General features: G+C 34.8%; 2 protein-coding genes across 7 annotated transcripts; both read left to right on the forward strand.

Annotated features, from left to right (window-relative positions):
* The first annotated feature begins 2,572 nt into the window (after positions 1-2,572).
* LOC111466387 (synaptotagmin-3-like) lies at positions 2,573-7,149 on the forward strand. 6 transcript variants are annotated; one of them, XR_002714370.1, is made up of 14 exons: positions 2,573-2,774; positions 2,869-2,998; positions 3,289-3,387; positions 3,491-3,541; positions 3,611-3,734; positions 3,949-4,067; positions 4,173-4,274; positions 4,965-5,039; positions 5,141-5,217; positions 5,290-5,536; positions 5,699-6,100; positions 6,181-6,309; positions 6,383-6,606; positions 6,974-7,149. XR_002714370.1 is itself a non-coding variant. In XM_023111017.1 (13 exons), exons 2-13 carry the CDS (start codon positions 2,888-2,890, stop codon positions 6,509-6,511), a joined length of 1,665 nt encoding a protein of 554 aa, XP_022966785.1. In that variant the 5' UTR covers positions 2,573-2,774; positions 2,869-2,887; the 3' UTR covers positions 6,512-6,737. The 6 variants fall into 6 exon arrangements, 1 of the variants encoding a protein (XP_022966785.1); XR_002714371.1 differs by lacking the exon at positions 3,289-3,387; XM_023111017.1 differs by lacking the exon at positions 6,974-7,149 and having other exon boundaries at positions 6,383-6,737.
* A 1,024-nt stretch (positions 7,150-8,173) lies between these two features.
* Positions 8,174-12,647, forward strand: LOC111466388 (dolichyl-diphosphooligosaccharide--protein glycosyltransferase subunit 1B). Its single transcript, XM_023111019.1, has 9 exons — positions 8,174-8,329; positions 8,818-8,862; positions 8,977-9,608; positions 9,875-10,022; positions 11,366-11,545; positions 11,654-11,722; positions 11,906-11,995; positions 12,142-12,278; positions 12,404-12,647. Exons 1-8 carry the CDS (start codon positions 8,216-8,218, stop codon positions 12,268-12,270), a joined length of 1,407 nt encoding a protein of 468 aa, XP_022966787.1. The 5' UTR covers positions 8,174-8,215; the 3' UTR covers positions 12,271-12,278; positions 12,404-12,647.
* The last annotated feature ends 1,967 nt before the right edge of the window (positions 12,648-14,614 follow it).

A 14,614-nucleotide genomic window follows, 5' to 3' on the forward strand; every position in this document is an offset into this window, starting at 1 on the left:
GATTGGAGTACTACCCTGGCAAACCCATCAATACAAAAAAGTTGTTAATATATTTTATATATTTTTATTTGGCTCAGGCCAACTTGAAGGTTTTGCCCATGAACCCGAAACTGAACCGATTTAATTCCGGTTCTGAAAAATGAACCCAACCCTACCTGAAATGCTAATCCAACCCAACCCAACCCTTATAGTTTGGGTTGGGTTGGTTCAGGTTGTCGGGTTGAATGTATACCCCTAATTCTCACAATCCATGTCCCTTGGAGGGCCAGCGAGGCACCCGCTCCGTGTCTAGCCCGTTCACGCATTACTTAACCAAAACCATAAAAATTAGATTGAATACTTTAAAATTTTGAGTGGATGAGCAAGTTGAAATTTTTTTATTGGGTCAACTCGACCAACTTAAAAACAAGATTCCAACCTAATTTAACCGAACACTACACTACTTTTAAAATTGTTACGAAAATTTAAGAATATTTGAAGTTTGCTTATGGATATTTAATATTTGAAATTTATGAAATTTTAGTTATTAAATAAAAAAAATAACCCGACAATCGAACTCAACCCTCTATCTTTAGGTTAGGTCGCGAACTCTATTGAGATTGCTCAAATCACAAACCTAACTCAATCTAAACGACGTGAAATTTGGGTACGAGAACCTGTCTCCTTCAATAGCCTTTTGTACATATGGGCTTTCTTTTATTATTTTTCAATGGTTAATAAGGACTCATAAAGAAACATCGTAGATTATAAGATTTCACGTTGGTTCGAAAGAAGAACGAAACTTTCTTCATAAAAGTGTGAAGACCTCTCCCACGTGTTTTAAAACTGTGAGACTGACAACGATACATAACAGACTAAACTGGACAATAACTATCGACACGTAATATTGTAAAAAAAAAAAAAAAAAAGGATATTTATATGCAAAAATAAAATTAAATAAATCAAACACAAAATTAATTTAAGTAAAGCCATCCATTTATTTCGAGATTAATTAATATCAATTTGACTTATGAATCCTTTAATTAAATTTACTCACTTTATTTATTTATTTTTTTAAAATTGATCAAATCCACAATAACCTAATAAAATTAATTTTGAAATAATGACGGACAATTATAATTAATTAATATTTTCTTCACGCATTAAATTTAATTTGATAAAACTTAAATTTTAAAATTAAGGAGAAAATGCATTTAAGGTATCCAAATACTTAAAATAAAATTTATACATTTTTTAATTATTTAATATTCTAATTGCAAAAAATTTTAAAGGTAACAATGAATTAATTTTAAAGTTGAAATTTAAATGTGGTTGGTGCCTTTTTCCAATATTAAATATAAAATTTTGCTAAATTAATTATACTTTTAAACTTTAAAAAAAAAATCTATAAAATATATTTATTTAATTTAAATAGAAACGGTTTGTTAACTTTATTTCAAAAATATTTTTAACGAATTAATATTCTTCAATTTAAAAAAAATTAAATAAAAAAATATTAGCACTTTAATACTTAGATAAAATTTAAAATTGTCTATTAATTTCTTATTTTTAAATTTTTTTAAAAATTTTAAAGATTATTTTAAAATTAAAGTATTAATAATTTTTATTAAAAATTATTTTTTCAATAATTTTTTTTAGTACTTTTTTTAATTTTTACAAAATTTTAAGTGAAATTTTAAAAAAATTATGGCTATTTGTAGACAAAAATTTCACACACGTCAGCACAAAGACGCTTGGTCAAAGATTTGACGACGGTAATAACAGAGCAGCCGGTAGCCGGTAGCCAGTAGCCGGTAGCCAGTAGCCCCATTGCCATAATTTGCATACAATAGGTACACGTCACCATCTTCTCTTAACTTAAAACATAAGGAAATTTCTTCCCTACTAAGTTACCTAAACCTACCCACAAAAATATGCCACCCTATCCCAAATTATCATTCTTTCCTACTTAATTTAAGTGCTATTGCGTAGTAGCTTGTAGTAGCTTCGGGTCGGTGACCCGTTGAATTTTTATCTGATATTCTAATAAATTTCTTTCTGACTTAATTTAGATGCTACTGCGTAGCTTTGAAGTCGGTGGCACGTTGAATTTTTGTCTGATATTCTAATAAATTTCTATTCTAAATTACTGATAGATTAATTTCATCATTCATACTCATTCGTTATTATATTATAACACCTCGAACCCACGATTCAGAATTCGAATTTGACACCTCACGACTCTAACACTTTCCTACTTGTCTTTTCAAAATGGGTCTTTTTAGCATAATGTGAGATCTCGGTTGTAGAATTTAAACCTCTCTCTAATAAACATATTTTAAAAATCGTGAGACTAACGACAATACGTAACCGGTCAAAGTAGACAATGTTACTTGCAGTGGGCCTACCTTTCTTTTACTCTCACAATATTTTTAGTATCATATATCACTAATAAATATAACAAATAATTTATAGGTAAGAAGAAAATTAAGTAAAAATGTTTAAATAGAAAATAATTTTAATTTTATTTAAAAAAAAAAACAAATTTTTTTTTTTTAACCCATTGGAAAAGGTTACCGGGAATTGTTCATGTTTTATTTGCGTGCCAAAGTTGGTAACTGTAAACGAAGAGACCATATTTGCAGAGAGCAGCAATTTCAATCTTCACATGTAGAAGACGAACTTTTGGAATTGATTCCCCAACTTTTGATTCTTCTCCATTCCGAGTTTGCAGCCTTTCATTTTCAACGGATGCTTTTGGTTTCCACTGTTCTTCTTCCCACCTAATCGCTCAGGTTTCAACTTCATCGTTCTTCTTTTGTTGTTGTTTCTCATTTGAATCCGAAGTTTGTTTTTCTCATCTGCATGTCTCTGTTTTCTCCGATTCAGCTTGGAAGTTTTCATTGGAATGGGATTCTTCAGCACCGTATTCGGAATTCTCGGATTCGGAATCGGACTTCCTCTCGGACTCTTGATCGGATTCTTACTTTTCGTCTACTCGGAGCCTAAAGATGTTAAGGTAATTTCAGTTTGAGTTTGCAGTTTTTGCATCTGTTGCATTGGTGAAATCGATATGTATGTCCTGTTTTCTATTTTCGAAATCATTTAGTCTCGGTATCGAGAAATGGTTCCTGTAGTCTGATTATACGCGAGGAATTTTAAATTTGTTGTCTCCCTCGAACGAATTGAATTCATTAGTTTAATACATTCTGTGTTTTAATATTCATTTAAATGACTATTCAATCGAATCTCTGCGTTCTTTCCTAGAGAAATGATTGCGTTTCGAAGTCTAAGTAATGTTAACTGCAGGAACCAGTTACGAGGCCTCTCTGTGAGTTGGACACAACTTCTTTGCAAAATCTAATGCCTGAAATTCCATTGTGGGTGAAATACCCTGATTATGATCGAGTTCGTAATATTTGTTGATTTCTTTCAATTTTAATCGAATTCCTGGTTCATCAGCTGTTCTGAACTCCGGATTTTACTGATGAATATTACAAAATTTGGACAGATGGACTGGTTAAACAAGTTTTTATCGGACATTTGGCCATACCTTGATAAGGTGACATCACTTTTTGCATTTCTCTTTTCATTTTGGATCAGCTGGGATGTAAAATTATTTAGTTTACAGGCAATTTGTGGTAGTATAAGAGCGATTGCCAAACCTATATTTTCAGAATATATAGGGAAGTTTCAGATTGAGGCTATCGAGTTTGAGCAGCTAAGCCTTGGAACTCTTTCTCCAAAATTTCATGGTTAGTATCCCCATATGAAGCCAATGTCAATTGTATATTAACATCTACAAAGCTTCAAACTGGTTTGAAGAGAAACTGTAGATGAGCCATTTTACGATCTCCTCTTGCCCCTAACATCCTAAAATCATTAAAAAAAAAGTTTTCAATGCGTTTTTTGGATCAAAATTAATTTTCCATGAGATTTTGTGGTTGATTTTTGTTTGCTACTTTTCAGGTCTAAAAGTGTATGAAACAAATGAGAATGAACTAGTGATGGAACCAGCTATCAAATGGGCTGGCAATCCTAATATAGTAGTGGCGGTGAATATCTTGTCTCTCCGGATCAAAATTCAGGTCACAGCAGACTAATGACAATGTTTAGCATTTGAATGTCTGTGTAAATATCTTATAAGAGAGTTCTTTTTTTTTTTTCTTATATTCACTATGCTTCTTTCACAGTTTGTAGATCTACAGATATTTGCAATGCCACGGTTGACTCTAAAGCCTCTTGTGCCTACTTTTCCTTGCTTTGCCAATATTGTAGCATCTTTACTCGAAAAGGTAAGTGCAAATGTGACTTAAACTGTATCTACTAACACAAACCTCCACAATGGTATGATATTGTCCACTTTGAGTATAAGTTCTTGTGGCTTTGCTTTGGCTTCCCCAAAAGGCATTATACCAATGGAGATGTATTCCTTACTCTTATAAACCCATGATCATTCCCTAAATTGGCCAATATGGGACTCCCTCCCAATAATCCTTAACAATCCTCCCCTCGAACAAAGTACACTATAGAGCCTCCCCTGAGGCCTATGGAGCCCTCGAACAACCTCCCCTTAATCGAGGCTCTACTCCTTTTTTGGAGTTCTCGAACAAATCACACCCTTTGTTCGACACCTGAGTCACTTTTGACTACATCTTCGAGGCTCACAACTTCTTTATTTAAAGTTTGAGGATTCTATTGACATAGCTAAGTTAAGGGTATGACTCTGATACCATGTTAAGAATTACGAATCTCCACAATGGTATGATAGTCCACTTTGAGCATAAACTCTCATGGCTTTGCTTTGACTTCCCCAAAAGGCCTCATAACAAAGGAGATGTATTCCTTACTTATAAACCCCATGATCATTCCCCAAATTAGCCAATGTGGTGGGACTCCCTCCCAACAATCCTCAACACTATGGTTTCTGCAGTTTCATTGCTTGGCAAATAATTATTCCTTTACTTTTTGCTGGCTATTTGCAGCCACAAATAGACTTTGGATTGAAGATAATGGGAGCAGACATCATGTCTGTACCTGGCCTCTATCGATTTATTCAGGTGCTTTACCGGTAATTCTTTTGATTCTAACGTGATTTGCAGAAACTGAACTTCAATTCTTAGCTTAATTCTGAATGAGGCAATTCTTTGTTTTTGTGTAGGAGACAATAAAGAAACAAGTTGCAAGTCTCTACCTATGGCCTCGAGTTCTTGAAATTCCTATCCTCGATTCTTCCACGTAAGATGATATATGAAAGGTGATTGTCTCCTCAGAATTTGTGTAGAAAGTTGACTGTCTCTTTTTGTATAGATTGGCTACAAGAAAGCCTGCGGGGATTTTACACGTGAAGGTCGTACGAGCTACAAAACTCTTGAGGATGGATATTTTAGGAACATCCGATCCATATGTCAAACTTAGACTGATTGGTGGGGGGCCAGCAAAGAAAACGAGTGTCAAAATGAGGAACTTGAATCCTGTGTGGAATGAGAAGTTCAAGCTTCTTGTGCATGATCCCAAGTCTCAAGTTCTTCAGTTAAAAGTTTATGACTGGGACAAGGTACTTCCTACCCCTTTTCTAGAATAGAATAGCAACAACATCCTTGCCTTATAATTTCCCCTTCCAGCATGGAACCATATAAGATTGTTTTCCATATTGTTCCAGTCTTCTCAAACAATGTCTCCGAGTTCATGTTACTTTAGTTTCCACTTATCGTGACAGGTTGGTGGACATGATAGATTAGGAATGCAGCTAGTTCCACTAAATATGCTTACGCCCTACAACACCAAGGAACTCGTGCTTGACTTGCAAAAGAACACAGATATCAACGATCCCCAAAACAAGAAGCCTAGAGGAAAACTTGAAGTGGAGCTCATGTATACTCCTTTAAGAGAAGAAAGCATGAGAGCTCTTGAAAACTCAAACAGTGACGTTCAGAGTGAAAGCAGAAGCAATGTCGACATTCAGAGTGAAAGCAGAAGCAATGTCGAGCCGGAGAACCAGACATCGGACAGAGCAGGTGTATTATCTGTGAAGGTCCAGGGAGCTTGGAATGTCGAAGGGGAGAAGCACAACAATCCTTATGCTGTTATACACTTGAGAGGCGAGAAGAGGAAAACGAAGGTGAAATTTTGATTTCGATTATAGTTTTCAAATAATGTCCTTCAGCTCCTTTGTGGGATTACTTATCTTGGGTTCTGTAGATGATCAAGAAAACTCGTGACCCTTCATGGAATGAAGAATTCCCATTTATGCTAGAGGAGCCTCCAATTAAAGAAAAGATTCATATCGAAGTTATGAGCAAACGGACTGTCTTTAGCTTTCTGCACAAGGTATTGTTCCAAATTCTTCAAAACTACGCCAATAATTTCTTGAACTCTGAAACTATCGATTTATGCGACATAGGAATCATTGGGCCATGTGGAAATCAATCTCGGGGATGTGGTAAACAACGGGAGGATAAACGAGAAGTACAATCTGATTAATTCAAAGCACGGGAAGATTCATGTGGAAATGCAATGGACAATGGCTTAAGAACTGGGAGTGAAGCCATTTTGAGTGTACAAAGCTCCGATAGATTCCTCATGGAAAGAAGAGGCCCAAGCGTTGAAATTCCCTCAGCAAATCAGGTAAACATAGAAATTATTGAATGAACTGTCGCATGAATTTGTTTTTTTTTCCCCCTTTTCTTTCTGTGGCATTTAGAGTAAAGTATTTGCACAAGGGATGAAAGAAATGATAATAGAAAAAAGTAATTATAGATGCAGCATTTTTTAAAAAGAAATTTATAGTTATCGTTAGACTAAATTAAAAAAATATCTCTAAATTTTGTATTTTTTCTCGAAAATACTCCTAAACCATCAAAAAGTTTCTCGAACTCGAATTGTTTTCTCTTCAACAACCATGTTTCAAAAAAGTTGTGATGAAATCGAATCACTAGCTTGGTTATGCATTCGAAGTGTTATCTTTGGAAATGGAATCTAACTTGCATAACAGGGGTAGGGAGGCAAAAAATTATCCGAGTAGATCTCATATGCAACACGGAGGGTGAAATTGTACGATGTTCGGTCGGTAGGCTTTGGAGTTCTGTTATACTGTGTCTACCATATCTTGTAAAGCCTGAAAAAGAGTAATAGCAAATAAGTTGCAATGAGAAAGAGTAATACCCTTAGTTTTCGGCTTATAAGCATCAATAGGTACTCATCTTGAAAGCGCCTGATCTCCCGTTCTTCATCATCTTTTACCTTTGCAATATTTATCGAGTGAGAATATGAGTAGAAATGTCCATTTAACCGCGAAATTGGAACCCCACAAATATTCATCCCAAAGAACGGAGAATGGAAAAGGGAGTAGGAAGAGATATCTCTCCGTTTTCCGTCTCCAATTCCAGCCATGCCTCACTTTGTCTATATAAATATAGATATAAATATATATATAAATATATATATCACAACTAAGTCATAATAATCTTTTCTTTATTTACCAATGTGAGACTTCAACAATTTTTACCTCGAGACTCGTATACAATTTGTTCGAGATATTATAACTTTTCCTTGTGAAGTTGTTTTTTATCCTCCAAAAAGTATCATAACAATAAAGATAGTGTTTGACTAGATTATGCCCGCACATCACTTTACAATGAGAGTAAAAATATTAGATTGAAATTCAAGAAGAATTCACCTGATCAAAATAATTTCATTCAAAGATGCGGAGGTGCAGAGAATTGAGAAGCATCTTCGTACCGGATTGGTAACTCTATTTTCAAGATGGTCGGGTTGATCCAACCAAAAAACTGTTAATCCACAAACAAATTCGAATTTTTTATTTTAAAAAATTTAACCCAATTCATATTTTAGTTGGATTAGATAATCCGAATTGATCAAATTATCGTATCATATAAACACCCGCTAGACAGAACTATAAAAATGGAAATGCCCCATTAAGTGAAATGTATTAACAAACATATCATTGCTTAGAACTTTTTAAGATAAAACCATAAAGAATTTAAATACAACATAATTGAAACCCTTTTTAACTTAAAAAGGGAACCAGGGGTATAATCGGAACAAATGAAGAAAAAAGTTGGGTCAAAACAACCCTTTTACGGGCTTTTTCTATGGCCCATTGAGCACAAATTTGTCACCAGGCCCGGCCCATCACTCGGACTCTTGCAATATGTTCACTCGTTTGATGCAGGTCGTTGAATTTTGCTCTTGAACCGTAGAAGACGAAGTGGCCATGGAGTTTTTATTGAAAGCTCGACTAGCCCTAATCTTCTCCATCATCGCTCATGTCTCCTTGTTGGCCTTCGCTTCTCCTCCCGAGCTTCAGATCGTCAACGCAGAGAAAAGAGTGAGCTTACAATCTCTCATTTCCTACCATAATTGTTAATCCTTGATTATTTGATTTAATGTTTTGATTTGGAGCCGCCAATTTTGTACTCTACATTTTAGTCTGCTGCTGGATGTGGCTTCGATTTGATTCTTAGGAAATTCAAATTGAGCGGTAAAAGGAATTAGACGAACAAAGGGAAGTAGTGTGGAACAACATTTTTCATTTGGATGTTTAGTTTAGATATGGATCTTCTTTCGGTTTATTGGCAATTGAGATAAGACAATGTGGATGTTATGTATAATGAATTTGTTTGATTTTGATCTTGGAACTCCATCAGCATGTCAATATCTGAATTCTCAAAATATAATATGTAACGAAGACCGGGAATAATTTCGTTTCACGGAACTCTGGTTTCAATTTTTGAGTCATGTGCTAATATATCTTGTTCACGTTTATGGACATTGAGGTGCTATTGAGATGCTAAACTGTGACCGTAATTTGTGCAGATTGACTTGAATTCTCAAATTGTGAAGGTTTTCCTTACATTGAAGGTACTTTTTCTCTGTTGCTATCTCAGTGGATAATCCCAGAACCTCCTCATTCCCCTGTAAATGTTTCGCAAATGTATCTTACTGTATTTTGTTTGTTATTTTATTTTTTTTAAGGTGGAAAATACTGGAACATCGCCAGCTTCAGATATCCTACTTGCTTTTCCACCTACAGAAATTGATCATCTGTCACTAATTAAGGCTGCTATTGCGACTCGAAAAAAGAAGAAAAAGTCTTATCTTCCCCTTGATGTAAAACAAACTGAGAAACTTGATGCACCTAATGGAGCTAAAATTTTCTCTATATCTTTGCTCGATCCATTAAGTCCTGGAGCAACTGCAACCTTTGAAGTGCTTTATATATCTACGCATACTCTTAAACCTTTTCCAGAAGAGATTAGTCAATCTGAATCTCAGTTGGTCTATTACCATGATAGTGCATATGTATTGTCACCCTATCATATCAAACAGCAGTCAACTTTTATTAAGACCCCAAGCACTAAGGTGGAATCATTTACAAAGGTGGAACCCACTAACCGTGTCAGCAAAGAAATTAGATATGGACCGTATGAAGACCGCCCTCCTTATTCTTTTTCACCCATATTGTTACATTTTGAGAATAACCATCCATTTGCTGTTGTTGAGGAACTTGTGCGTGAAGTTGAAATATCTCACTGGGGCAGCATTCAGATTACCGAGCATTACAAATTGGCCCATGCTGGTGCTCGACACAAAGGTGTTTTTTCGAGGTAAGAAATTTATCTAATAGCATAACACTTTAATGTTATTGTCATTTTGTATGCTATGAAATGTTTGTATGCCTCGTCCTTAGTTTATTTTCTCGGATTTTCTGTGATCATTCATTTTATGATGTATAGAAAAACATGGTATCTTCTTGCTCTTACTAACCACCTATCATAATAATGAACCTTCCCTATTTCTCCTCATGCTTTTTTGCTATCAATTTAATTTGATTGTTCTAGTCTGGTCTTGTTTATAATGTTTCTTTTGTCAGGGTTGAATATCAATCTAAACCGTCTATTAGCGGTGTATCTTCATTCCGACATCTTCTTGCAAGACTACCCCCTAAAGTTCACTCTGTTTACTACCGAGACGAAATAGGAAATATATCATCATCACATTTGCGTACAGGCATTCTGAAGGTGACCCTGACCATGCTATATCTTAAAATTTTCTTTCTCTAAAAATGGACGGTGTTTGAAACTTATATGTGCTATATATCATATCACCATTTAAGATCATAATATCAGTTTATAATGTTTCGTGATTTAACTAGGCTGATCTCTTTTTTTTTTTTCTTTTTTTTTCTTTTTTTTTTTTTGTGATGAGATTTAGGCTGAAGTTTACTAATTTTCAATGATTAGGGATTGGGGGGAAATGTTATGTTATTTAAGTGATGACACGTTCCATGATTTGACACGATATTATGATTAGGAATAATGTTTGCTGGGAAATAATCATGGGTTGGCCTAGTAGTCATTGGGCCAATGAAAAAGTCAAGAGGCTTGAGGGAATAAGTTTAAACATGGTGGCTGCCTACCTGGTATTTAACATCCTACAAGTTTCCTTAGAAATAAAATGTTTTAAGGTTAGATAGTTGTCCTATGAGTTTGGTTGAGGTGACGTGAAAACTAGCGTGGACCCTCAAATATAAATAATAAAAATATTTGCTGGAACTTTTGATTCAACAAGTGTCTTCATTTGGTCTATTACAAGTAATAATATTGATTTGGTTAAAGCCTTTCTTATACATATACGTATCAGATGAATTAGAAATTAGGAGCGCAAGGCTGTTGGAATGAATTGGTAGGAGTGAGAATAAAAGTTCTGTTTATTTTGCCAAAACCACAATGGAGAAATATTCATATTCTTGGTTGGGGGTTATTGAAGTAGTGAGAGATATCAATTCGACAGAGAGGAAGGAAGGAGGAGTCCACATGAATATGAGAATGGAAAGGAACTAATCCCTTAGAAGAGAAATTGTAATGTCAATATCTGCTTATAAAGTTATAAGTCTGGCCAATCAGGTATTGTTCTTAACTAAAAGTAAAGATCAGGAATCAGAAAATGACAGACTGAGAGGCACATTCCCATTTCTTGGAAATAGCACGACACCAGTTCAAAATCTTATCATAGTGAAGAGTGATTTATGTTTCTAGCTCTTTTTTTTTTTTTTTTTTTTTTGGTTCAGTTTAGTAAACATTAGAACTTCATCAGAAATGACAGCATTTAAGCAGGACAAGCTTTATCTGCATGAAGCGTGTTCCTATTTTCTAGAAGGAAATGGAGCAATGAATCAACGATTTGTACCCTTCATGTTTTAAATCCGCTTAGGAGCTTACAAATCACGACATAAATAATAAAATCTAATGTCACGTGAATCTTACACCTATATTGATGTAGAAACAGTTTCTTAAAAAGTTGTTTGAAAGATCTTAGTTGGTGTTGCCTATATATAATATAACTTTAAAAAATTGTTTTGCAGTCTGAACTTGAATTTGAACCACGGTATCCTTTGTTTGGTGGATGGAAAGCTACTTTTGTCATTGGTTATGGGCTACCATTGCAAGACTTCCTTTTTGAGTCACCTGATGGCAGGCGGTACCTCAACTTCACTTTTGGTTGTCCTCTTGCCGAGACCGTGGTTGACAAGTTGACCTTGAAGGTGGATCTAGCACTGTGATATCAACTTCTTTATCTGATTTCCTTCATATATTACGTGCATCATATTGTTCTCCATCTTGACTAATTGACTTCTTATTACATGTTTCAGGTTGTTTTACCCGAGGGATCCACAGGCCCTTCTGCCGTGGTTCCCTTCCAGGTGGAGCAACACCTAGAGGTTAGTAAACGTTTATATAATTTTGCATATATTGTTGAGAGGTGCCTGGAAATATATGTCCACTTAGCATTGACTATTGAGTTCCCTCTGGCATGTATTGTTGATCTGTGCCTGGAACTATATCTGGTTCCCTTTACTTTCTACATTGCGTCATTAAATCAACGTTTTTCTCGACCTCCACAGAAGAAGTACTCGTATCTGGATGTTGTCGGTAGGACCGTGGTTGTGCTTGAAAAGAAAAACCTAGTACCTGAACATAACTCCGCTTTCCAGGTAAGCTGCAGAATGTAAATGTATTTTCTTCTGTGTGTGTGTGAAGTATATGTCTTCTTTAAACTTCTTTTGTCGGTTCAGTTCGTGCGTTCCTGTTCCCTTCTGTCATTAAGTCGATTTCCATGGGTTCTTGTTTCTTTTGGCAGGTGTATTACAGTTTCAACCCAATTTTCATGCTGGCAGAGCCTCTCATGTTGGTGTCTGCGTTTTTCTTCTTTTTCGTAGCTTGCATCGCTTATTTACACATCGATCTTTCCATCAGCAAGATGCAGTAATTTACGAGGTCCGTTTGATCTACCTTAAAAGGCCATTTATATGTGATTAACACGTTTAATTTTGTGTTAGTGCAGAAGTATGGCATGATTCTTAGGATTGCCAAAATTGACTTCACTGCGTTCTTATTTGCAGGGAAAAATGAAGTGAAGGATAGTGGAAAAATCATGTAATGGTTCTGACTGATGAGGAGAAACTTGACCTTGTACAAAATTTTGGATTCCTTTGGGTGGCTGCCCGCAGGTTTTGCATTGTTATATTATTGGGTCGATCAGCCCTTATCTATTGGGCCGAAAGCCCAAACATCTTAACCTGCCCTGGAAAAAACGTAATTTGGATTTTAATATAGGGTCAGAGTTCTTAATGATACTATTAACATCTAGTTCAAGATGGCCCATGGGCCGACATCTAGCCCAAACGTGGCTTTCTAAATCCACCGACATGTCGGTATTCTCTCTCTCTCTCTCTCTCTCTCTCTCCCCGGTAGATCTTTCCCACGTGATGTCACGTGAGTTTGAGAAATAATATTCCTTTTTATAAAAAAGGAAAAACAGAAAGGTATGGATAATTAAAGTGATGAAGGAAACGACCACGTGTATGCCAACGCTGAAACATAGACTCTAGAAATCTAAAGTGAAGTTTTGGGTCCACTGATTATCTCATCTTTTATCTTCTTTATTTATTTATTTATTTATTTTTGGCGGTGGGATTTTTTTTAGGGGAAAAAAATATCCCACTACCTAATGACTTTTTTGAAATTAAGGTCACAAAGATTAAAAAATAATTGAAATTCACGTGCCTTGGTAATAGGCTTATTTGAGGAGACCATATTTCTTAGTAGTTGCAAATAATAATGGTAATAATAAACTCAAAATAACCCAATTGGGTCATAGACTCGACCTAACTCGTCTATCGAAGTAGTTGCATATTTCTTTTTAGCTTATAATATTATTTTTTTGAAATGATTTAAACACGTTTTCTAAAATATTTCTTTCAAACGTAAGTTGAGGTTCTTCATATTGTTTGCAAAGTTTGAATTTTATACGGGTGACTTGTTCGGTGGGTTAGATCAAGCGTTAGAAACAACGAAAATGGAGGCTTTAAAGGGATTTTAATAATAAATAGAGAGGGAAAAGTACCTAAATTTGGGTTCCTCTCTTTCCCTTTCACCTACTATGCTTCTCAATTTAAACCATATGTTTAAGCTATTGAGTGAGTGAAGTGGACAATGAATGACCCATTTGGTTGGAAGTTATTAAGACACTCCAACTCCAAGGTTTATTCTCAACTACACTTAAAAACAAAACCCAATAAATTCACTTTTATTTACAATTTACCCTTTCATTTTTCTATACCAAATAATCAATTTAAAAACTAAAACCCAATTTGTGAATTTAATAGGACCTTAAAAAGTCAACACAATTTTATTCTTTCAATTCATAAGTATGATTTTTAAGAAAACTCATACATCAAAACATAGGGTTGGATTTTTCTTAGAAATAAAAATAATAACATTATTATTAAAGGCCTACTTATCGGCATATATTATGGTAGGCTGTCTCAATTTCACAATTTTCATATATTAATTCTTCTCCACGTCACCATTACAAAACTCCATTCCCAATCCATCTCTTCCACGTGGCATAATCGTGTCACCTTCCTAATTAGTTGACTTTTGACTGTTCTTATAATTACATGCCACCCTCTTACCATTCTCACTTTCACATGTCCATCCAAGTGGGACTAAGAAAAACAATCATTTTTTTTTTTTATAAAAAAAAATCCTTTTTAAAAATAAATTAGATTAGATTCAAATAAATGAAAATATTATAAATTGAGTTGAGTGGACCGAGCGGACAACATTTGTTAATTTAATTCCAAAATACCCTTAGCCAAACTTAAAATAAGAAAGATTTGAATTAATTAAAATAAATAAATATTCACTTGACATAAAAACGGTGGGTAATTAGAAAATAGACCCTACAAATCCAACCCCTTTTTCACCAAATAATAAACTCCTTTAATTTGGGTATTTGAATAATAATCTAAAGGACAAAAAAGTAAATGTGAAATTGACATTTTGTATTTAAAAAAAAAAAAAAAACAATAATGGAATTTAACGGCAAAGCAATTGTGGGGATGTGGAGTCCCATGTTGTATCCACCGACGGCGTTTAACGAACGTTTTGTTCCACGATTGTGACCGGCTTTAACCAGTGCCCAAAACCCAAATTTCTTCTATTACCTGCTATACCCGGTAATCTCGTCGGTGGCCTTGCTTTTGTATCGCCTGTCGGTCACCGACACTTCGGTCTGGTCTTCTTTTTTTTTTTTTTTTTTTTTTTTT

The sequence above is a fragment of the Cucurbita maxima genome, unplaced genomic scaffold, assembly GCF_002738345.1.
Source record: "Cucurbita maxima cultivar Rimu unplaced genomic scaffold, Cmax_1.0 Cma_Scf00031, whole genome shotgun sequence".
Taxonomy (NCBI): Eukaryota; Viridiplantae; Streptophyta; class Magnoliopsida; order Cucurbitales; family Cucurbitaceae; genus Cucurbita; species Cucurbita maxima.